Below are 23,667 nucleotides of genomic sequence, written 5' to 3'. Positions count from 1 at the left end.
AAGAAAAATAAGACAAAAAGCAGCAGCAGAAAAATAACCACAAACACAACCCCTAAAGCAGCCGACAACCAACGAGACGAAATCCCACGCGACCGCGCCGCAAATCCCCACCACGACCGAACTTTAAAGCCAAACTTACAGAGTCAAGCAGAGTCTGAGAAGGCAGAGGCTTGGGAGCTGCATTGGTCCGGAGCAGGAATATCAAACCCTGGGAAGAGACACGCACATATTTATTAGCACGCTGCCCCGTTGCTGTCTTGGCCGCGATGGGGACCACAGACGCGGTGTCGGCGCCGGATCCAGCAGCGTGCTCCCCCCCTCCTCATCGGCAGCGATATCCCCAGCGAAACCTGCCTTTAGCCACTCTTTGGGGGTTCTGTTTCTTACCGGGGGAGAAAGGTAAAAATAACCCAAAACAAACAAAGACGAGAGAACAAAACCGAAAGAGAACCAAGAGTTTCATTTCATGCCTTTTTTTTTATTGTTTGATTTGATGGCCGAGGGCTCAGTGGCAGGCACTGGGGGACGGGTTTTTAAATCTATTTTTTGCCTGGCTTTCTGTCGATTTGGTTTGCCTATTCTACTAAGCCATGTTTAACAAGAGAGAGAAAGAGGGGAGGGCGGGGGGGGTGGGAGAAAAATAGCACGATCTTCTCTATTGTGTTTAATTTATTTCAATGTAGCTTATTTCCTTATAAGTTATGAAATTTAAAAGCAAACTAAGTCTTGTGAATAAAAACTGACAAAGAAACAAAAGAGACAAAAAAGAAGCCCTCCATCCCCCGGTTGTTCTGTCCACGAGCTGCCGTGGAGCTGATTTTCTTTCCCCCTCCTGCGCTGCCAGAGCGGACCGATGCTCCTCTCGCCTTATTATAGCGAAGCCACATTTATTGTCGGGGAGGGGAGAAATGGGGAAAAAAGTTTCCTTTTCTTCTGGGGGCGTGTATGAAAACAGGGGAAAAAAAGCTTTTTGTGCAGATAAATGGGGAGGAGGCAGGAGCACTCCCCATATCCCCCCCCCCCGGCATCCCCTATCTCCATGTTTTGGGGGTGCAGCCGCTGGTGTTGCCCCACGGTCACACATACCCCCCTTTAAAGGGGTCGGGACGCTGCGGCCCGGGAGCGGTGATGGGGGAGTCCCACTTGTGTCCCCCCGTTTCCCCCCTTTGCATCCTTTTAATCCCGTTTTCTCGCCCGTTTTACACATCCAGTGCCGGTGAAACCGTTCCTTGGCGGCGGCTATTTGGGATGCAAAAGCATTAATTTCCGAGGAAAACGGGGTGCGGGGAAGAGCCCTGAAATTAAACTAGAGGGATGGGGGCAACCAAGGGAGCGATTCGCTCCAGAGGTAACGGTGAGGCTCGCGGGGCACGCTGCGGCGGGTACACCGAGGTTCGGCGGTGGTCACATCAGTTACAGCCCTTGAGCTTCATCATCTATTTATTAGTATTATTATCGTTATTATTATCACTATTATTTTGCGGGGCCGGGTTCGGAGGGGCTGGAGGCGGCTCCGGGGGGTTGGAGCTGGGGGGGGGGGGTCCCCTCTCCCACCAGCCGCTGCCCCCGAAACCAAACCCTGCTCCTTTGGTTCGTTTGAAAAGATGTTATTAATAATAATGATAATAATAAAGATAATTTTCGGATTCGTTTCTGCTCGGGAGTGAGCGGGGAGCCGGGACACGCTTGATGCCACCCGACCCCCCCCCGCCGCAGTCCTTTCCTGACGGGTTTTCCCAGGGCTGCTCCTCTTCGGATCTCGCTTTCCTTTCGTGATTATTAAGTATGTTAACGTATTTGGCTTTGCTTTTGGTGTAAACGGGATGCTCGTGGGAAGCGCAACTACCCCGGAACCGGCTAGGGCAGACGGCAGCCCGGCTGTACCCCCCCACTGGGCTATGTGGGGTGTCGTATTTTAGGGAGGAGCAGCTGCTCCTCACCCCCGTGTCCCCCCATCCAACCCCACCGCGGGGCATCCCTCCCTCTACATCTGCCCTAGGCACGGGAAAGTTATTTGCTCCGCGAGCTGGGGTCCCCCATTGCAATCCCCACCCCCCCGTACACAGGAACGGGGCTTTGGGGCTGGAAGGGGGGAGCCCCCGGGCCGGGGGGCCGGAGGAGAAGGAGATAAACAAGCGAGGGGGTTGATAGCTGTCATCATCACCATCATCATGGCTTTCATTTGGCTGCCTAATGAGTCAGATCAGAGGCAGAGAGAAAAATTGTCAATCGCCCGGGCTCTAATGAATTTTTTTGCAAATTGTAATCAAGCCAGGCCGTCTCAGCTCGCTGATTAATGAGACCCAGGAGGCCCGGCCAGCACCTCAGCTTTTTATTCCATCCCGTCCTCCCTGCACTAAATTAACAGCAACTTGTCTGAGCTTCAAATTAACTCCCAATGATTAATCCTGATGGGGGGGTCTGAAGAATAGCTCGTCCTAATAGGCACTGGCCTCTGATGCTGTTTGAAATTAATACACTTCCCCTTTGGCTGCCGGCTTTAATCCAAGGTTGGGTTTTGACATCACTATATTTGTTGTTACAATAAATTCCTCTTACATCTGCAGATCAAATAATTGCACTGCTCAGGGAGCGCAGCAGAAATGCCGGCCCGCTTTGCGGCAGCCCAAAGTGGGAGAGGAAGGGAAGCTGCCCGCTCCTCGCCTCCAGCCTGCCTTAGGAGAACCCCTTTTATATATACACATATAACATAGACATTTATAGAGATATTTTATATATACACACATATAACCTTTAAGGCACTTCTGCTCAGCAGCGCTGGGATGTGCCCGGAGGGGACAACCCCTCTCAGGCCAAGCAAGGAGCTTGCTGCCTCCCTCTTAAATAAGACATCATGGTTTTAAATACATCCCCCCAATGCCTTATCCCCTCACTGCAGCGACCCAGCAAACTCACCGCATGCCGGGGCTGCCACAGAGACCAGATGAAGTCAGTGCATGCCAGAGCAGGGGATGAGGGACGACTCCTACTTCCCAAGAAGGGACGGAGCAGCTTCTGCCTTGTTTTTATTTGTATTGATTTAATTGGTTTAATGATTTCAGCTGGGACTGGGCAGGCTCACTTTAGTGCCTTTTATCTGCCCCTGTTGCCCCGAGGCATGCACCGACAAGGACTCCTTTGTGCCTGGGTGGAGGGCACAAATAACCCCTCCGTCGGGGTTACCCTCTGTGATAGAGGGGGTCTCCCTTCCAAGCACCCCCTTGAGTGGGGCCACCCCTAGTATCTGGAGACAGGACTGAGGGAATCTGTCCCCCTGCTGGGAATAGCCCCTACCCAAGGGCTGGGCATCTTCCCCATTTCCCAACGGGTGCACGTTACCCCCCTGCAATAGACATGCACCCCTTGGGGCTCTCTGTCCTGCAGGATCACTCCCCCATCCCTGCACATGCTTCCACAGGGCCATATCAATCTTCATCGGCGAAGAGGAGAGCGATGAGGCCGGTAAGCGGCCGCCAATGCAAATTCCCACCGTCACTGTCATAAAGCACCCGGCACCCTGACACAAAAAAGCAACACCATATGTACGAAGACAACCTGTATGAATTATAAATTACATCATAAAAATTGATTGCCTATCCCAACCCTTCGGAAACACACACGGTGGTGCTGGTGGTGGAGAAACTCCAGCCCCCAACCCAGGCAGAAACCCACCCTGTGCAGCAACTGGCTGCCCCAGGGCAGGAGGGGATGCAGGAGGGGATGCTGATGCTCTGCCAAGCCACCCTGCATCCCCCATGGGTGCGAGGTCCCTTCCCGTCCCCCTCCTCCCGCCACCGCGGGATGCTTGCCCGCCCCTTGCTTGCTCTTTTCTCCCTCCTGCTATGCCTGGCCCATAGAGAGCCTTAATCTATTTATTTCAAGCCACTTCATCCTCTCTCCCGCTTTTGTCCCAGCCCCAGCCTCTGGCTTTGTGGCAGGACCGCTGAGGTTTTAAAAGCCCCTTCCCCTATAGTTTGAGGTCTCCTTGGCTGCCTGAATTACAATGGCTAAAACAGGATTACACTGACCTGATCCTATTAAACTCGCCAATCGATCTGTGCCGCCCTCCCTCCAGCTCCGAAAACTTACTCACCCAACTTTCCCCAGGGTTCAGCCTGGGAAGGGGAGAAGCGGAAGGCTGCCTTCCCAGCAGGCCTGATGGAGGAAGGATGGATGGAGGCTATTTACTGTGGGTTTTTGGAGCCACTTGGGTTTTAAATCTCTGCTTTAGCTCCCAGCATCTCGGCCCCGAAGGAGAACGCAGTGTTTTCCCTGTCTTGCAGGTGCACTGATTGCCCAGCCCCGGGGGGAGATTAAGTCATATAGGTGCATCTTGCAGAAAGGGTATTTTAGCTACAAGCAAAACAATTCTCCCTCTCTTTGGTACGGGCAAACCCGAAGCTGCCTGCTTTGGAGCATGCAGGCTCATGGTCCTCCTACAAACCACCAAAGGAGGGAGAAAACCCCTGCGAATAAACAGCCTCATCCCCTTGCCGTGGTGCTGAGCGTGCCAGAGTGGATCCTGACAGAGCCAGTCCTTCCTCCCTTTCACTTACAAAAGGAGTGGAGGAAGAGCAGCACGGACCCAGCTTCATGCTCTCCTCAGCGGGTAAAGGGACCTCGGATCGGTGGTGTTCTCATGTGGCAGGGGATGCTCTGCATTGCTCAGTGCTGGGGCATGGCACCATCTGCAGAGGAACGGGCACCTGGAATTAATCCCCTGCCATCCCCTGGGAAGATCATTACAAGGCAGGGGAATAATCTGGGAATGGCAGTAAAACATAGGGTGTTTACACTGACCTGCCAGGATGACGGAATGAGTGGCAAGGGGCCTGGATGAGTGGCAAAGGGCCTATCGCCGACTCCGAGGGAGCACTTTTAATGCTCGAATCCTATTAATTAACAGAGCAAAAGACAAACTGAGGACTCCCATTTATAATTTTCTAGGAGCATGTTAGCAGCAGTGAGGAGCTGGAGCTCACAGGGTGAGTATGTGCTGCCAAGTGCCTGCAGCTCTTCCCTCCTCACATCCCCGAGCTACTCTAGAAGGTACCAATACCCCAGAAATGGCCTCCCCAAAAGGGGCATTAGCAGTGATTTATTTATTTACTGAAGGTAACATATCCTGATACTCTCCGGGGTGACAAAAGCTACATCTGCCCAAGTGTAAACAGAAATCATGACTGCTTTCCTTCTGCTTGCAGTCCTGTTCAAGAGGTCTGTTCTTGCAGCAAAAGCATCTGAACTCAGAAAGGATGTGGGAAAACATGACTATGGCCCTAAAAGCCCCTTGCTGGTATTCCTAGAACAGCCAAAAGCCATGGGCACAGTTATACAAACTAAGTGATTGCTTTTTCTTTACTGGCAACCTTGACTCAATGTGAACCAGATGATTCATTTGGGTTACGGCACCATCTCTTCACCGAAAGCCCTCTCGCAGGTATCCCCAAAGCAGCCTCAGGGCATGTCCCATTATCCCAAATTTAGCAGCTAGGGGTAACGTACCCTCTGAAATATACACATATACACAGCCCACCTCAAAACCCTGCATTAAAATTGCCAGGTCACCCTCTTGCCACTTTTCAAGGCCCTGGACAGGCACCCAAGAGACTGCAAGCTTTTAAAACCCAAACCCCAACATCTTCTTCTTAGTGTTTTTCACCCAAAACATCAAGAGGATTTGGGCTGATGTTCTTTCTCCCTTCCTCTCCCAAACCCCAAGAGCCCCCCCCCCCCACTATACAGCAACATATCCCAAAGAATCAAAACACCGCACAAGGACAAGTGCAAAGAGTAGCCCTGTCCAACTGGCACCAGTCACAGCAGCTTTCTCCCCCTAACCACATTCATCTCTTCACACGGGCAGGATGGATGATAGTGGAGACCTTCTGCAAACCTCACAACCTGTAGATACGCCACCGAGCACTGAACATTTACAAATAGCCTGCTCATTGCTAAGAAGCCACTCGGGCTTTTATGAATGTCATTATGGCCGTGGTCTAATGGCATCTATCAAAAACATTGCCTTTCTGAATTAGGGTAATGGTCATTTTTAAGACACACATCTGTATTTTCTTAAGCAGATGCCTGGCTCCTAAGCCCACAACTGCTATTTCTTCCCCTCCCCAATTATTTTTATATTTCTCCATTTCCAAAGCAGCAATAAGTTCCCGCGAAAGAAGGGTAATGGGAAGTCTCTCTCTAAGAGAAATTGTTAATTTGGGATTTATAAAGGACTTTCCTTAATGAATAATAGTTGAGATCGATCTGTCTTCCTGCCTCATTCTGCAAAGTAACATTTGTAAAGTAAGGTGATCCCAATTACTCCCTCTAATAGCCCTCTCCAGCAAGAGCTTTCAGAGCCACAGCCATGAAACCCACCCGCCTGCCTCTGCTCCCCCAGTGCCACGAGCACCGCCTGCATTGGAGCTTCCTGGCTTCATCCTGTTCATGATTCCCCATCTCCCTGCCTGACGCGGACCAGCTCCATCACCTGAAACCCCCAGGGTGGGATGCGGAGAAGGATGCTCCATGTGGGCTATTCCACACTGCTATTGTCAACCCTCTTCACCACGGTCTGGAGGGGGTCTGCAGCCCCTCGATGCTCTGACACCTTCTGGTTTATCAGAGGGAGGAGATCATTGTCCCTGAGTGCCTGCACAGGGAGCAAATCCTGGCACTAAAGGGCCCTTGAATCACCCGGAGGGTGGCAGCGTGAACAGCGGTGACGGCAGCGAGAGCCAGACAGGCTCAAATTAGAAGCAAGGCTTTTCTTGTCTTTTTTTCCCCCTCTTTTTTCCTTTTTTTTTTTTTTTCCCCTTAAAATGAGGAGGACCATTAAAGATCAGAGCCAGGTATCAAGGTTTGGGATGGGGAGGGAGGTGGGTATCTCCAGGCCACAGGGTCTTCAGTTCAGGGATGGATGCTTTAGGGGAAGAGATGCTTTAGCTGAGTGTGGGGTTTTGCCATAGGTGCCTTCTCCAGCTGTTTTGCCATCTCTCCCTTTTCATGCTGCATCCCCTTCCCTTTGGTTCCTCTTTATGGCAGGAAATGAACGTGTGGAAATTCCATTCCTCTCGTTCCTTTGCTTGGTGCCACCCAGATGTGTGTCCCCATCCCACATCCAGAGAATGGCAGCACTTCTGGAGCCAAGGGAAGGGACATTTCACCATGCTTTAATTAACAAGCCCTGCTTCCCTGGCTCCCCAACATTTGGGATAGAGGCAGGCTCTGCCACAGCACCAATGCTGTGCTCAAGAGACATCCAGCATCAGCCCAGGGATGTTCCAGCAAACCCAGGGAGCACCAATGCCACTTTCCTGGTAATCCCAGGAGAAAAGAAAAATCCAGAAAATTTTCCCCTTTTTATTTTTTTTTTTATTTAAAGCAAAATAAACTTCTCTTTCCTGTCACATTTGTGCAGCCAGAGGGAACTGAGAAGGGCAACTTACAAGAGGCTTCAAAAGAGATGACCCATGGACGACACTGCCTTTGGACGCCTTGTCCCAGCCATAAGGACTATTTTGGGTGCTCTGTGACTCTGCAGCATGCGAAGGGCAGGACACTCCCCTTTTCCTGCCTGCAGGCATCATCCTGCAGGTGAGCCAGAGCCGGTCTGAGCTGGGCATGGTGCTTGTACCAGCCCTCACCCCACAGGGAAGGGATGCTGCGGGTACCACCCTGCCTGCATCCGAGCTCAGGCACTCACTGGACAAATACTGCCAGCTCCGAGCGCTGGAAAGGGTGAAATCCTGATGTATTTGTTCACCTGGCACAAACCTCAGTGCTGCCAGTATTAACCGGCCAGGCCGATTAGTGGCAGCCATCAGCCACTAAATAAATTGGAACCATCTCCAGACCTGATTAGCTTGCTAATTAAGCTCAGTTACAGGGAAATCTGCAGTCAATCAGCCCGGCCATTACCAGTTGGATCTGCAGAGCGGGAGCCGTAGATGCTGCATCTCTAGTGGGGAAGAGGAGGAGGGAAGGAAGGGGGTACCCAAATCCATGTTCCTCAGCAGCAACTGGGGATGCTTTTCCATCCGGGGTGATTTCTGGCAGCCTTTGGTGAGCCCCGATGCTGTCGTGGGGGGACTGCCCTTTTCTTCTTCAGTCGCCACCATTCCAGTCCAGAATGCCCCCAAAGAGCTTATTGGGAAGTGTAGACACGGGACTGGGGTGGGGGCTGCTTCCCCTCCCTTTCCCACAGCAATCTGCAGCTCTGACACCTCTCTCTGGCTCCCAGCTCTTCCCTCCTTCACCCACACAGCACTTGGGGACCTGCACCAAGATGCTGATGGGCATTTTCATCCAGCATAGAAGCCAAAGGCTCCCAGTGGTTCCTTCTTGCCTGCAAAGGAGGTGCAGCATCTCCTGTAGGGCCCAAGGCAGAGGTAGGGTTTCAAGATGTGTGCCCATTGTTGCTGCCAGCATTGCAGGATGAGGTGTTTTGGCATTCAGGGACCCCCTTGCTCCATCCAGCTGCAGACTCGCAATCTTGGCAGCTGCCAGTGGGTATCAGGCATTTGCTTTTCTCTCTACCTCATCTTTCCCTCTGGCCTTGGCAGCCCAAGACCGCTTGGTATCCCAGCCCTTGCTTCATTAGATGGAAAGACCTGGCCTTTGGTGCCTACTAATCCTCCAAGATGCCTGCACCAAAATGACACTAAATGATCATTTTCTACCGCAGAAGATGATGAGGAGATGCTCTACACCTGAACAACAAGCAGTGCTCGGTGTTGGCAGCACCAATGCTGAGCCATTTCCTCACAGGCTTGAGCAAACACCCCAGGTGTGCTATGTTCCCTAGGAGCCCAGCATTAATCCCTCGAGCAACAGGAAAGATCTAGCTGGGTGGTTTTGCCACTCTGCATCCCTCCTGCCCCATGGCACAGCATCACCTTTTTCCTTCCTCTGCTTTAGCTCTTCCCATTCCCTCATTGGCAGTCACAGGGAGTCTCCCTGGCTTAAAACCAACCAGCTCTGGAAGTCGGGGGGTGGAGATCAGCGGGGGCAGAATGCAAATACATCCGTGCTAATTGCTGGCAGTGGTGCTGCGTGTGGAGCGTGGTTGTTGTGGCTGCATTTATTGGCCAATTAAGGGTTTTACTGAACATGAGGTGAGATAAACGACTGCCTGGCGTCAGCCTGTGGTTCCCTACTGCACATTTGGTGGTTTCACCAGGAGGAACCAGCCATGCTCCCCTCTCTCAGGCAGTGCTCTATGGTTGGACTTAAGATCTTAAACGTCTTTTCCAATGTACATGATTCCATGGTTCCCTGATGGTTTGGGGCATCGCTCAGGTGGGATGCTATGTGGAACGCCCTACCAGGGACAAAACACATGGCCTGCTTTCCCTGCTCCATATGCACCGCAGGAACAGAGTAAAAGCGGTAAAAGGATGAGTTCAGAAGAGTTTTATGCAGACATGCTGCCCCCCAGCCTGGGCTTTCCATAGGGCGTTAATGAACAAGTAAGGAACAGTAAATTTGATGAGGAAATATTCTGGATGAGGGCTATAAGCAGGCAGCACCTACGGAGGAAGCGTCTTCTGGGCTCTGGAGGTTTCCTAAGCTGGTGCTCCCAGCATCCATCAAGGCTAATCCTTTGCAGACAAGGGTGGAAATGCACCCTTATGCAAGGCCTTATGACAGAATGAGACTGGTCTGCACAGGAATTGCTTTTTAATAATTAAAAAGAAAAAAAGGAAAAAAAGAAAAAAAGTTGTTTTTTTTTCTTCCCCCACTCCCTTGATGGGAATCCACAGCTTTCCTTCGAAAACTTTTCCTGACCCCTGTTCCTTTGCAGTAGGATACTGCCTTTTCTCCTTAGGCTTCTGTGAATGTCACCAGATGAGTGTTTCAGTGGTACAGAGGGGTGGACTTGGGGTAGGTGAGAAATGTGGGGATGAAAGATGTGCTCCACCATCCCTGGCACCAGGACCTTCCAGGAGAAGCCAGATCTCAGGAGGGTTGTCAGGGAGAGGACCCATGCCCATCACAAAATCAAACCCCGCACCCCTTTGAGAGAGCAAAGGAGGGAAGGGACGGATGGTTCCCAATAGCTTTACACCCAGGGGGAGTCCAAAACAAGTTCTCCCATATTCCAAGTTCCTATTTCAAATCCAGAATGGGAGAACACAAAGTACCCACCTCCTACTTTGGTGCTGGGTGGATGGGGTTAAACACGGTGCAAGAACCTCGCGACAACAAAGGTGTACAGTCACTGCATGACAGAACAGTGCTGTAGAGCCCCCAAATGAACAAGATAGAACACTCACAAGCAATCCTGTAGGTTTTCACCCCCACAATGATGCTACAGCCTCCCTGGAGCACTTGGAGAACTGAGGAGCAGCAAAGGACACAGAAACCCTCCCCGATGCCACAAACTAATCCTCCTCAGGCAGGACAGAACCGATGGCTCCCTGCTGGTGGGAGGCCTGATGGGATGGGCACCATGAAGAATGAACAGATTTACACCAAGGCACAAGGAAATGTAAAGGATAAACCCCCCAAAACCCCCAATCCCATTGTGTGGGCAGCCCCGCTCAGCCCATGAAGATGCAAACTCACCTTTCCAGGTCTTCTCTTGAGCAAAACCCTGCTGCAGTGAGGTCTCTGGTCCCGTGATGCATCGGACATCCCATGTGTCTTGGCATCAGTCTTGACTACGCTGCCCTTTAATAACAGCCCATGCACTGTGCTGCTTGCAAGACCAGGAAAAGAGCCCTCTCCAATCTGCTGCTTCTCCCCTGCTTGTCTATGGTTATCAGATCCCCCTCGTTGTGTCTTGTTTTTGAGGGAAATTCCTCACCTTTTCTTCATAGTTCTGCTACTTTCTGACCATCCCTGATTTCTCTGTGTCTTTGATAAGGTGGGACAAGCATTGATGGCCAAACTATAGCACTGGCTGTCTCGCTCCATTGTGGATCTTTAAATCTTGCATTTCCTCACCTCAGAGCATGTATTTAGGTCATTTCCCTTTCCTCCCCCCTTAATGAAGGTTTAGTTGCTCTCTAGGTACCCACCTTGGCACCACACAGCTCCCTTTAACATTATGCAGCTTTCCTGCAGCCACTCAGTGTTATCACCAACCCATTGAGACACACTGGTCCCGGCAGGGACCCTTCCAGCATGTGCCTGCTTACCACCCATCACTCCTTGCTTCCCTCTCCATCCCATCTCCCAACTTCCCGCATTAAGGCAGTATTTTGCCTTCTCCTTGGGCCTACTTAAGCTTCCTGATTCCTTCTCATGGTGTACTCAGGCCAAGACCTTTAACAAGGTAAATAAATGTGTCAATCAGGTGCCCATTGTTCAGGGCTTTAAACGACTTGTTCAGAGCAGCCTAATAGAGAGCCATGATTTCCCTTCAAAGAAGTGATTAGACCAGACCATACCATGACCTTAAAGATGTTTTATTATTCTTATTTTAAATGATCATTTCAACCAATTTAGCAGATACAGATGTAACCGTTAGTGGCCTAATTCCTTGGATCTCCTCCAGAGACTCTTAAAGCTGAGGTGCAACATTTACTACTCTCTCTTCCTCAGGGAGAATAGCTGTTTTTAATGAAAGCTCGCATATTTTCTTTGCTGGGAGATCTGTCATTCAGTTCATCAGCACTTTCGGAACTCTTAGATATACACCATTACAGCCCCGTTGACTTATTGCTTTTTAATTTATCAATTTGCACCATTACCAGCTCTTCTGACATCCCAGCTCTCAGATAATACTTCATCTTTATTACTGGCAAAGAGTGACAGTATCTCATCGTTAACCAGAGAAGGAAGTGGGGCCAGGGCAGGTGTCTCTCAATAACACGGCAATGAAGACTCGAGCAAAGAAGCAAGCTGTGACGAACAAGTTTTCTTGTCTTTATTAGAAAGAGACCTATACAATAGAGCAGCCTCTCTCTGCGGTACTTTACAGCTTTTTTTCCTTTTTTTTTTTTAATTATTATTATTTTTTAATTATTTAGAATACTGTACAGCTGACACAAAAACCCCAATGCGGAGAGAGGGAGGAAAGGGGAACAGAATACAAACTGGCATACTGAATCAAACCAAACCCATATGAAACAACAAGCAAAGTGAAATGTTTGTCAATCAGTTTAATTACAGTACAAACAATATAAATAAAGCATCGTTGAGTCATTGTAAAACAAACTTGCTGAATGAGGTAATATAAAAACCAACAACAAAAGACTTCTTTTTTTTTTTCTTATTTTTAATCATTTCCACACTCTCTGGTCATCGTTTGTACATTACTATTTACAGGAACAGAAAACCCCAAACAAACTCAAAAACTCACTAGAAAGCCTGCCATGTACTAGGTATCTTGTGCCTCTATCCCAAGCAGAGGTGTCCCTACTCACCTGGGCTCCCTTTCTCCCCATCCCAACCAGAAAGACAAACATCACAAAGCAGAACAACTGAAAGACTTGGGGGCTAAATGCAGCTGAACCTAAAATCTGGCCTTTGCAGGCAGTCACAGGGTATTAAGGAAGAAAGGAAAAGAAACCAGTGCATGCATCTGCTTCCCAAGTGGCGTCAACGGCACATCCTATAATAAAGGTGCTGGCGAGATAGAACCTCAAATTACAACTCCGCTGAAACCAGGGGCCCAACTCAAAACATACACTCAAACCCTGCTGAAGTTGAGAGGCTTAAGGCAGCAGGAGCTGCAGGATCAGGCCCCTGGCAATCCCAAACCACAGTCCAAAGGCAACAGTTACACAAAACAAGCCCCTGGTGTTCTAAAAGACCCTCAACTCCCATTACCTCGTCAGTTTGTGCACCCACTGCACAAGTGAAAGAGGCTCTTGACACTGGAATAGGAAGAGAGGGCTGCACTGAAGGCATGCAGTCTCCTGGAAGCTTGGCATTTCCATGGAGCAAAGGGCTGTGCTTTCAGAGGACGGGTACGTCCCATTTTCCCCATGGATTGGCAAAACGAGCTGCGCAGACTCAATGGAGAATCCAGCTGAGTCTCTGGATATACTGGAAGGAGCACCTGGAGGGGTTTCCAACAGCATTCCAAAGGGGTTCTTTTGCCACAGGCACAAGAAGGGGAAATAAAAGATCCTTCACGTTTCCTACTGTACTTTGCCCAGCTCCAGCAAACATCCTTCTTGCCCTGCCAGACTTGCACACCACCCCTCCCGTTCATTTCCCCCGATGAGGACTATAAACCAAAAGCAACAATAGATATGGTCAAGTTTTCCTGGACTACCTGGTTCATGCAGGTCTCTGTATGAGCCCTGACTGCCTTATGGCTCACAAGCATCCCAGTGAGCCTGTACCTCGTATTCCTGCATCTCTCCATCCCTCTCACAGGGGTCCCCCATCCTGCGCCTGCCTTCTGTGCTCTTGGGAATGGCAGGTCTTTAGCTGGGAAACTTGGGATTGTTTAGAAAGATCTAACTAAAAGCCTGGCTCTAGCCATTGATTTTGATTCATGTGTAAGTGTGCACTTTCCACGCTTGCTCACAGCAGGATGCAGCACATACATATGCACACATATGCACACTGAATGCAAAGCACATGTTGTTAGTGCCCTCCATGTGATACACCACTGCCTTTACCTTAGGACTCAAACCAGACTTCACTTCATCCACCAATTCAACTCAACTCAATCTCAGATTCAGGAACTAGTTGCCAAGTAACAACCCACCTTCAGCACCAAGCCCCTTTCTATGGTCCTGCTTGAGACCTTCAGCTCAGGTCAGACACCACCAAGCTGTCCGCTTGGAGGGGTTTTACCGCCTGCGCCTTGTCATTCAAGAGGACCAGGGAAGCGTTTTCAGCTACTTCAGTTCTCAGAAACAAACACCCCACCAATTGGCTCTGGGAAATGGGGCACACACAAAAGACCTGATGGCGCATTCACTGCCAACAAGCAACATGGTCATCCCAAACGCATGCCATGAGACCTCTGTAAGCATCCCCACCCACCCCCCCTTCACATTTTGTACATAACACACAGGCAAAAGTTACTGGCTCTGAAGCACTGCAGAACAGTCAATCCTGAGTGCTGGAAGCGAAACACACATCCAGAACGCTCATGGCCAAGAGAAAGCTGAAGCTCTGCCTGCCACCAGAACTGACCGCTACCACTTGAGTATGCCACAGTGATTTGGGAGACAGGCAGACATAGAGACATGAAGAGGCTACAATGCTGAAATGCACAAAGACATTATTTTATCTGCCCACAAGCAACATTTCCCCCCCCCCCCCAAACATTCAGGGACCGGTAGTAAACAACGGGAGTCAATTCACACACTATTGCTGGCACCCTGAAATGAAACACAGTGGTCAAGATGACCAGAAACATGCTCAGTGATGTGGGGTTTCCGATGGCTCTAAACTCCCCCCCTACCCCCCCAAAACCAACCTTTTGTTTTCAGAGATCATGCAATCCTCCTCTTAACACAGGAACTATTCACAGCTCCTGAAGATCATGGCCAAAACCCTTCGAACCTCCCCTTAAAAACATGAGACAGATTCAGTTAACTGTCTTGGGATGAGATCACCCAACATGTACTTTAAAAACTGGCCCATGCTAAGCAACAAAACCAAACCTAGAATATCCTAATACAACCAAGCTACCTACCTACAGCTTTGGGTATTTTGCTCTATTACCTCTACATTTCTTTCAAACAGGAGATGATTTTCTAATAAAACCATTCAAACTGACCTTTTTGTAGCTCTAGAACTTAAGAAGTTTTTCATTGCAAAACCTTTTCATTTGGGTTAATTTAGAGTCTATCTACCTCAAAAAGAACTTCAATCTGGAGCGAGGTTTTCTTCTGCTACGCAGAAACACAAGACCATCCCAAAATGGTTTTCTACACAATACATTTCACCCACAAATCACCAAGAATGGAAGGAGGTGTTGGGCTGAGGACCAGAGGCTAACAGCCAGAGACCCCACATACAAACTGCTGGAGCAGCCACTAGAGGGGACACAAAGATGCCAGATGATGAGATACTGGTGGGCAATGTCTCCTACCTGGCCAGGCTGCTCCAGACTCCAGGCTCAGTCCCCGGTGCTGTCCTCCAGTTGTTGCTGGAGTCCCTCCAGCAACAACTACCATTTGTTCCTTGCTAAGGTGCAAACGTGGCTCCCCGAGACATTTGGAAAGGGCTCCTTTGGGACGCCCTTGCGAAATCTGTGCTTCTCTCCACTAGTACTACTTTCTACTAGAAACTACAAATTACTTCATTTTTTCCTTATCTCCATACAAATATAAACCATGAAGCTATTCAAACCTCAGATAACCTAATTATACACTACATTACAGTGTCTAAGCCCGTACCTGCATTCTCACCTCTATTCCTCTCCCTACACCGCTCAGCTTCCTCTGGCCAGGGGAAATCTCCAAGTGCAGCTAAAGCTTCTTTTTGCCCTAACACACATAACTTAAAGGAATGGAGAAAAGACAGCAAATCAAACAATAGTCATGTTCACACCGTTATTATGCACTGGGCCCAGATGCTTAAAAATCCTCTCTACCTTCAAGGAGCTCAGCTGGCTTTCTGAGCATTGCCTAGCTCAAAATATACCAAGGTACTCCAAAAAGAGCTTTTCTGATGCCTCCTGTATCGGAAATCTGGTAACCAAAGCCCTTGGCCATATATCTGCACTGGCAGGACCCTGAATATTCCCAAGGTTAGATCTTACTCCTCATAAATAGCAAGGAGAAGTAAACCCTCCTCAAATCTGGCAACATCAAAGTTCAGATGCTGGATCTGACACATCCAACCTGATCTCCACTGTTCAAAAGCAATTAGCTTAAAACAAACAGCAGGAAAGTGCTGATGTTACTAGCAACAGCTGGCTTGCTCCTAGTCTTTTAGTTGGCTGGATAAAGTGCAGAGGAAGGGGAATTTAACGGTATCTGGGAGGATGCAAAGGGTTAAATGGGGGATGCAATGAAAACCACAGCCACAGACTCCATTTCTGGAGAGAACAGCTTTAGCTAATATGTTTCTGCTGGGATTTCTTACTGACTGGATCTCGATTTGGTTTTAATTTCCTCATAACATGCTCAAAGGGCCTAAACAGCCTGGCAAGTGGGTTCCCTAAGAGCAATGAGAGCGAAACATGAGACGAAGAACAGAAAAGGGATAGGTTAACAGAGTGAAAGCAAGGGGAATGATTCTTGACGGTTCTCGAGGTGTCACTTTATATTCCCTGTTTCCACACCCAGATGGCTCCAAGAATACTCTTTGCAAAGTGCAAACGCATCCCCTGAATAGCACATGGAGCCCAGAGACCTTGGCTCACAAAGCCAAGACATCTTCTGGACCTCAGCCATGGAAACCTCCTCCATCCTTGCTCTCAGCTGTGGTGGGAAGGTGTTTCTCCTCCTTTACCATACAAAAAGGGGACGGAGAGTATGCTGGTGGTCCATCCCACCATCAGAAGGTGCCACAGTTTTTCCCAGCCATCCAACCAAACCCATTTGAACAGGGGATGCTGTAGCCAGCAGCCGTGAAGCACAGACCCTCGGTCTGTTCCCCCAGGGCTGGAGCATCACCAGCTGTAGTGTGTTGGAGAGATGGTGCTGGGTCAGCTCTCGTCTTTCAAAGGGGTCATGACTGGGTATCCTCCCCATAGATCCCTAACACATTTGGGCAAGCCATCACATAGCCTATGCTGCCCCAACATAGTTACTGCCAATGCTTACACCTCCATGGGAAAACTATGTTTAGGCTGAAAGCAACTGTGTTACTGATTGATTAAAGTAAGAGGTGATTAGCTGGCTGGCCTGGGTGCATTAATTTCTCCTATAATACAGTGGAATTCAGTCTCCTAAAAATATGCTGTGTTTGCCTTCAGAAAATCTTTGATGAAAGGAGCATATAATTCTACTTGCAATCTGCATGACAGCCTGGCTGCCCTCGTTCCTCAACCATCACTCTCTGCTTTACAAGAGGAACGTGGCCCAAGGAGAGCACTGCATTAGGTACAGAACATATTTTCAATTAGGAACAAACCCAGCTCTGAAACAGAATGTGCATCGAGAACTTAATGGCAGCAAATCTGCCTGCAATGTGTTTGAAACACTGGACTTGGGGTTTGGATACAAATGCCCTTAATGCTCCCAGGGGAACAGCAGGCAGCTATAGCACCTCGGGGACCATGAGCTGTGATTCCTGAATCCCCACTGTGCTCCCCACATAGGGGTGTAAAGCTCATGAGCACCAAGACACAGCAGGCTTCACAGCATCCCCTTCAGGTAGCTGCATGTTACATGGGCTGTCCTGTAACTAAGGACTACCCCTAAGTACCAAAGATCAGGGAGCTGCATTGGAATGATGGAGAAACTGCATTAGACACCCTTCCTCGGTTTAAAACACAATTTGACTTATCCCACTATGAAGAGAATCAGCTGGAGCCTTACTCTGCTGCAGCCAGCCTATGGGGGCTGAAGAAAGATTTCCCCCTCCCCAGCAGTCAAAGGTGTATATGGAAACAACGTACAACACGAGAACACCACCAAAGAGGAAAAGCTGGTCAATACCCTCATGCTTCCACTCTGAGGCTCACTTTTCTTCCGTAACTTGATGATTTTACATCAAATCCCTAATTTTCTATTTTTTTTCCCCATAAGATAACCAGATGATGCTTTTTTTTTCTCCACATTTTGTCCACATCCAGTTTATTTAGCAATTGCTACGCTCCTCCCATTCGTAGGCTAAATGGAATCCAGAGCCCCAAGGAAGAGAACCACTGAAGGCTTGGGAAATAAATATGAGCAGGTAGATTTGCAAATTACTATGCTGTGTGCACCTCACTGCCTTCACATAATTGCTCCTTTGCCATTGAATTCAGTTGAGTTTTCAACTTTCCCTGTGATAGACCCTTCCCCCATCTTCACACTGCCATATGCCACTTAAAAAGAAATCACTTTTCTGCCTGCCAAACCCCATGCTTCCGCATGCCAGAATCCTACTTGGCTGGACACGGGAGAAGCTGGGATCTTCCTGGGAATACCAAAACCATCAACTCAAATATTAAAACTTGGAATTCAAGTGAACTGTCCAGGCTACTTTCACAAGCCGTTTTTCTTCCAGCAAGCAGCCAAGTTGGGAGTCAAGTGCAGCCATGCCCTGCCTGCCGCGGTGAAGGCTATCAATTCTGAGCTTAATCAAATCTGATCGTCCCACAGCCGGGCTTGGGCTTTTTGTCTTGGCTTGTGAAAGCTTTGTGACTCTGGGAGTAAAACACATTTACAGCGCTGAGGAACAGCCTCTTTTTCCTTTCTGAAAGGTCTCACACACCTTGCATTTTCTTGCCAAAACCACCAGCATCTCCTTCTGATACCCTCCTCAAAGGCTGGCGATGGAAACAAGAGTTCACTGCTGGGAATATTGTCAACGTACAATGATCTGCGATGCACAGACCCTAACTAGTTGCACATTATTTAGCTCACATCCATTACAGTTTATAAATTAACAGAGATGTCATTTTCTGTACAACAACAAAAAAATAATCAATGCATATTATTTGTTTTTTATTCAAATAGATTTTACATACATATCATCTAGAGACACAATACAAAAATCTGTATAAGTTAGGCAATGCATCACAGGAGTGACCAAAAACTCAACACATTTACCTTGGCAAAATGACAGAACCTATGTCTGCTGCCTGAAAAAATATTAGCCTTTAATGCGTTTATTAATTTCACTAAACGTACTTGAAATGCTTTTCCTTAGCAGTGTTCATTATTCCTTTCTGTGTTTCAGACTTACTCTTATTTATTTTTTCCATTTTGTTTTTACACCGAGGAGACTGCAGTCAAATAACACTCAGCAACTCATTTCCTCTCTTTGGACTGAAAAATTAAACAGATACTAAATTATGACAGTGAATTTAGAAAGGAGGGCTCCAAGGGCTTGAAAGAACATGTCTGAGATAATATGATGCTTCTAAGAATATTGCAATCACATCCAAGCAATCACCGAAGCGTGCCATGTAACTACCTCCTCAGCTAATATGCTTTTTTCTCCGTGATGACTAATCATGTTCTATTAAACAGCGGTAATGCTGGAAGAACTCAACTATACAAGTGTAATGAAGCCAGTATTCTCCCCGGACAGATTAGCTACAACTGATTTGACACATACCATCATAGGAGCTTCAAACCTGACAAACTCTGTGCTTGCTTCTGATTTATGCCGTCAAGCTCTTCAGAGAAGAGAATGAAATCCAGGCGTTGCGTTTGGTAGAGGTGAAATGTACTGATGTGCTTAACTGTCAGTTACAGAAAGTCACCATCTCTCCTTCCTTCTCTTGCTCGCCTCTCCCTCCGCCCCTTCCCTCCACGCTTGGGGAGCCTGGTCCCCCCCCGGGGACGACCGCTCTCCCATGGTCCCGGTGCCACGCGCAGCGTGTCCTGCTCAACCCCCATGCACTCGCCTGCTTGTTTCCATCGTTGGAGAGCTGCCACTGAAACAACTGCTTTCTCTGCAGCCCCTTTTGCTCCTTCTCATCCCCTCACTGTTTCCGGATGGGACAGGGATGTACCAAAGGGAAAAGGGGAAAGGAGAGTTACCAGACTCACAGAGCAGAGCTGTGATGGGGATGGAGGAATATGAGGCTGCGGATGTAATTCAGGTCAGCGAATACACGAGTGAGCTCCTCCTCAGATGATGGTGGGCATCCTTCCGCTGCTGTTGTTCCGGTTATTGTTCTTCCTGGACAAGTTTGGAGTGGCCATGAGGACGAAGCGCTCGTCGGGGCAGCCGTACTGGAGGAGAACATCAATGCACTCCTGGCTGGAGGCCTGCCGGGCATAGGCCAACGCTGTGTTTCCATGGGCATCGCGTGCCATCACGTCGACGCCATACTACAGAAAGAAGAGAGGTGGTGTTGCCAAGACAGCATTAAAATAGAGGAGTGGATTCGGGACAAACAGAATCATAGAATGGTTTGTGCTGAAGGGACCTTAAAGCTCACCCAGTTCCAGCCCTCTGCTACAGGCAGGGACACCTTCCACTAGAGCAGGGTGCTCCAAGCCCCTGTGTCCAACCTGGCCTTGAACACTGCCAGGGATGGGGCAGCCACAGCTTCTCTGGGCACCCTGTGCCAGCACCTCACCACCCTCACAGGGAAGAGCTGCTGCCTAAGAGCTCATCTCAATCTACCCTCTGGCAGGTTAAAGCCTTAGGTCCTGCCGAGGGACACGGCTAAGCAAAAACCAAACCAGCCAGCTCCCTCCCCTGGACACCAAGTACTTACCCAAATCAAGAGCTGCACTAGCACCACGTTTCCTTTCCTGCATGCCAAGTGGAGGGCAGTGCGCCCATCACCGTCTCCGCAGGTCTCGTTCACCTCTTCCCGCGTCCCATGGGCCAGGAGCAGGATGACTGTCCGCAAGTCCTCCTCAGCTGTAGCCCTCAGGAGATGCTGGCCCAGAGAAAGCTCCAGACACTGCAGCGGGGCAAGGAAGAGCTTCTGCTCATATTTTGCACGTATCCAGAGCTCTTTCTCTTCCCTGGAGAAGCCAAAGGAGAAGGTCACTCTGAGCTACCTTTGTTGCCTCTAACTGGTGGCAGTTCAGGTACCAGCACACTAGCAAACAGCAGTTAACCAACCAGGAGATTATCCCCCCTTAAAATATTTGGCAAGAAAGCCCTCACAGAAACAGTTCATCCAAACCTAGACGTGCCGCAATGTTTGTGTCACCCATCTCATCAGTACTGAGCCGTATTACTGCAGTGCCCAAGATCCCCCTTCCTTGATGCCATGTCTATGGGGTGGTAAGATCACAACATCCAGTAGGTCTTAAAAAGCCCTGCAGTGCAAGAGCCCTCACTGTCATGAAGAGCAAAGACCAGCCAGGCAGCGTGGCTGCATGTTAAGGTTCTGCTGCAAAATATGTCACAGAAAACGCACTGATTTCTGTATCTAAGACCAGAAGTAACCAAGCACCTTGAGCCTGCGTTTCAGACAGGAAGGCAAGCCTTGAAAGACACAGCCATGCTTGCAGGGGTGCGTTTTCCTTCTACAAGTTCCAGTGCAAAAGGCATATGGATGCTTCCTCTGTTTTTCCAAAACGCAAACCCCCAAACCTGTACTTTGAAGCATCGTTTCCTTCTGGTAGGTCAAAGAACTACCAAAAGCTTTCTGCCTCCTATTAGATTACAGGAGAACAAGGACTACAAACAAGTCCCTCAACTCTCCATTAAAAAAATTACCATACAATTATATGATCTAAGAGATCAAGCCCTAGACAAAGTCCCATTTAGAGGCACCTCAGGTAATCTGTTCAGCCTGTGAGAACCACATACATCACCTCAACCAGGCAACTTGTTACTGGTGACAGATTCTCTCTCCTGGAGTACAAAAGGCAAAGCTCTGTTTATGCCTTTCAGCCCTGTTTACACTACTCCCAGTAATCTAGTGTCAGGTTAGCCCTAATCTGTTTTTAAATACTTAGGTAAACAGATCCTTCCAACAGCAAATCTGGATTAGTTTTGCATCATTTCCTGGTACATGTGGAGTGACCTTGCTTTGACCTGCCTGGATGCTTTCAGGCACAGCTTCCCAAAGCATGAGCTTCTCTACCCCGACTACAATTTACCCTACAAACAGGTCCAGGGCTCTCCCCCTCCCCACCAGAAACAAAGCACAAACACAAAATGAACACAAAGAGTGCTTCGTTTAAATCAAACCTTTGAATGCCTCCTGCAAGCTAAAAGACACAAAAAACCCACTCCAAACATTTGGGGAGCTGCAAATTAACCTTTTATGGCAGGCTCTGATAATGAGAGTATCATTTCAGGTATTCCAGATGGAGAGGAGGAAGAAAAAGACTTCTGTTACTGTTGCATCTTTAATTAATGTCCTTTATATTTTGTTTTAAGGTAAAAAAATCAAACCAGAACCAGAACTTTATGCCATGAAAAGGATACAGTAACATGCAATTATTTCTGACAAAATGGGTCTTCTTGCACCACTGCAACAGTTCTGCTTCCCGTATTCACCTAGAGTATCTTCAAGAATGCTTAGCAAATATCTCATCTATGTTTTTTAAACACGGACAGAGGGATTGACAGTATAACCGATATATCCAACTACACGTTTAAAACATGCCAGACTGGAAATTGAAGTGATTCAACCTGTGCTGTTCTACAACAGTGGCACACGTCAGGACCTAGGTAATTTACTTCTTAGACATCCATACATCCTAAAAGCAAAATATATCTCAGACACATAACTAATACAACTGTTTTAGCCTAGTCAATCTTCCCTCTTTAGCCTAGTGCAATCTTCCCTTCATCTTCTCCAGAGCATCTTTTGAGTGATAGTAACTTTTGGCTCCTGTCAGAGCACTGGCTGCTGTGACTGCCACGGCTTGAAGTCCCTTCCTGTTTAGAGAACAAGCTGTTTTATACAAGTCTCCCACTCCTAATCAGAATTTACATGCAACTAAAATAGTGACTCCATGATATGTACCAAAATAAAGACAATAAATGCCAGGCAGAGGCTTGCAGAGCTTTAGGTTACTGATTTACAGATCCACTGACATTTGCCATGTGTTGCAGGGGAGCAATCCAAAGGCAATGCTGCTGCTCTTGGAAGGCTGCAAGAGAGCAAGATAGATACCAACAACCCAATCCTGCTCAGGTTTATCCTACTGCTTCAAAAGTCTGCCAAAAGAACAGAGAACACCCTTAAAAATAAACCTAAAGAGAAAAGGAATGTGCTGCTACTTGCATTAGTGACGGAGAGGATGCAAATGGTCCTTTCTTAAGACACTCTCCTGCAGCATGATCAACTAACCCGTAACAGCTCTGCATTAATGATGACTGTATGCTCCCGGCAGGATTCATCCCTTAACCGGAGGAAATCTGATGCAGAGCTGGGGACCAGCTACGAAGACACTGGGCCCCTCAGAAGATGCTCACTGGTGTGGCTGGTCAGAGCAGGACCCTGCAGGCTGTGCCACTGGGCTAAACTCGCCTAGAAATTCAACCTCTGCATGTGTTATTTCACCTCAGTTCAGTTTCCTGCAGGGCCCCAAAAGACTCAATTCATTAAGGTCCAATTTTACTTTTGGAGTCTCATGTGGTGGGAACACAGCAAACGCTACAGACAAAAATAAAGGTGTTTTAAGAGCCTCAGACATCTGGGGGCAGCGTGTCACTGACATCAACTGTTAAGACAGATCAAGGTCCTGCCCATCAGTACCAACTGGGCACAAGAAAGATAACTTCATTTGGATTTTCTGCTAAAAATCTGTTTCAGAAACGAGTCTCTTTGTCTGACCCAATTCCCTCTGGGGTGCCGTGTCGCCACAAAATCTGTTTCTCAAGGCCCAGGATAGTGTTCTGGGCAGTGGCATGGGGCACAGCGTATGTTTCCAGCCATCTGGTTGTTGCTTCCTCCACGGTAAGCACACGGCGCTTGCCTTGGCAGGTTGGTGGGAGTGTGATATAATCAATCTGCCAGGCCTCCCCATATTTGTACTTCAACCATCGTCCTCCATACCAAAGAGGCTTTAACTGCTTGACTTCTTCAACTGCAGCACATGTTTCACAGTCGTGAATAACCTGGGCAATAGTGCCTATTGTTGAGTCCACCTTTTGATCATGAACCCATCTATATGTTGTATCTCTGCCCTGATGGCCTGAAGTGTCATAGGCCCA

At 48.5% G+C, this 23,667-nt stretch overlaps 1 protein-coding gene across 8 annotated transcripts in view; it reads right to left on the bottom strand.

Moving 5' to 3' along the window:
- Positions 1-18,507: 18,507 nt before the first annotated feature.
- AGAP1 (ArfGAP with GTPase domain, ankyrin repeat and PH domain 1) overlaps positions 18,508-23,667 on the bottom strand; it is a 320,437-nt gene continuing 315,277 nt past the window's right edge. For all 8 annotated transcript variants that reach the window (XM_057422254.1, XM_057422264.1, XM_057422272.1 and 5 more), the window contains 2 exons: positions 20,255-20,510; positions 18,508-19,862 (listed from right to left, as the gene is read on the bottom strand). In XM_057422254.1, the coding sequence (XP_057278237.1) occupies positions 19,659-19,862; positions 20,255-20,510 (460 nt within the window). In that variant the 3' untranslated portion in view covers positions 18,508-19,658. The remainder of the gene's footprint in view (positions 19,863-20,254; positions 20,511-23,667) is intronic.

This window comes from Pezoporus wallicus, unplaced genomic scaffold, assembly GCF_028554395.1.
Source record: "Pezoporus wallicus isolate ANWC-B61680 ecotype Strahan unplaced genomic scaffold, APGP_CSIRO_Pwel_v1 contig_3488, whole genome shotgun sequence".
In the NCBI taxonomy this organism is placed as follows: Eukaryota; Metazoa; Chordata; class Aves; order Psittaciformes; family Psittacidae; genus Pezoporus; species Pezoporus wallicus.
Note: the sequence above shows the minus strand (reverse complement) of the source record. Positions and strands in the feature narration are given on the sequence as shown.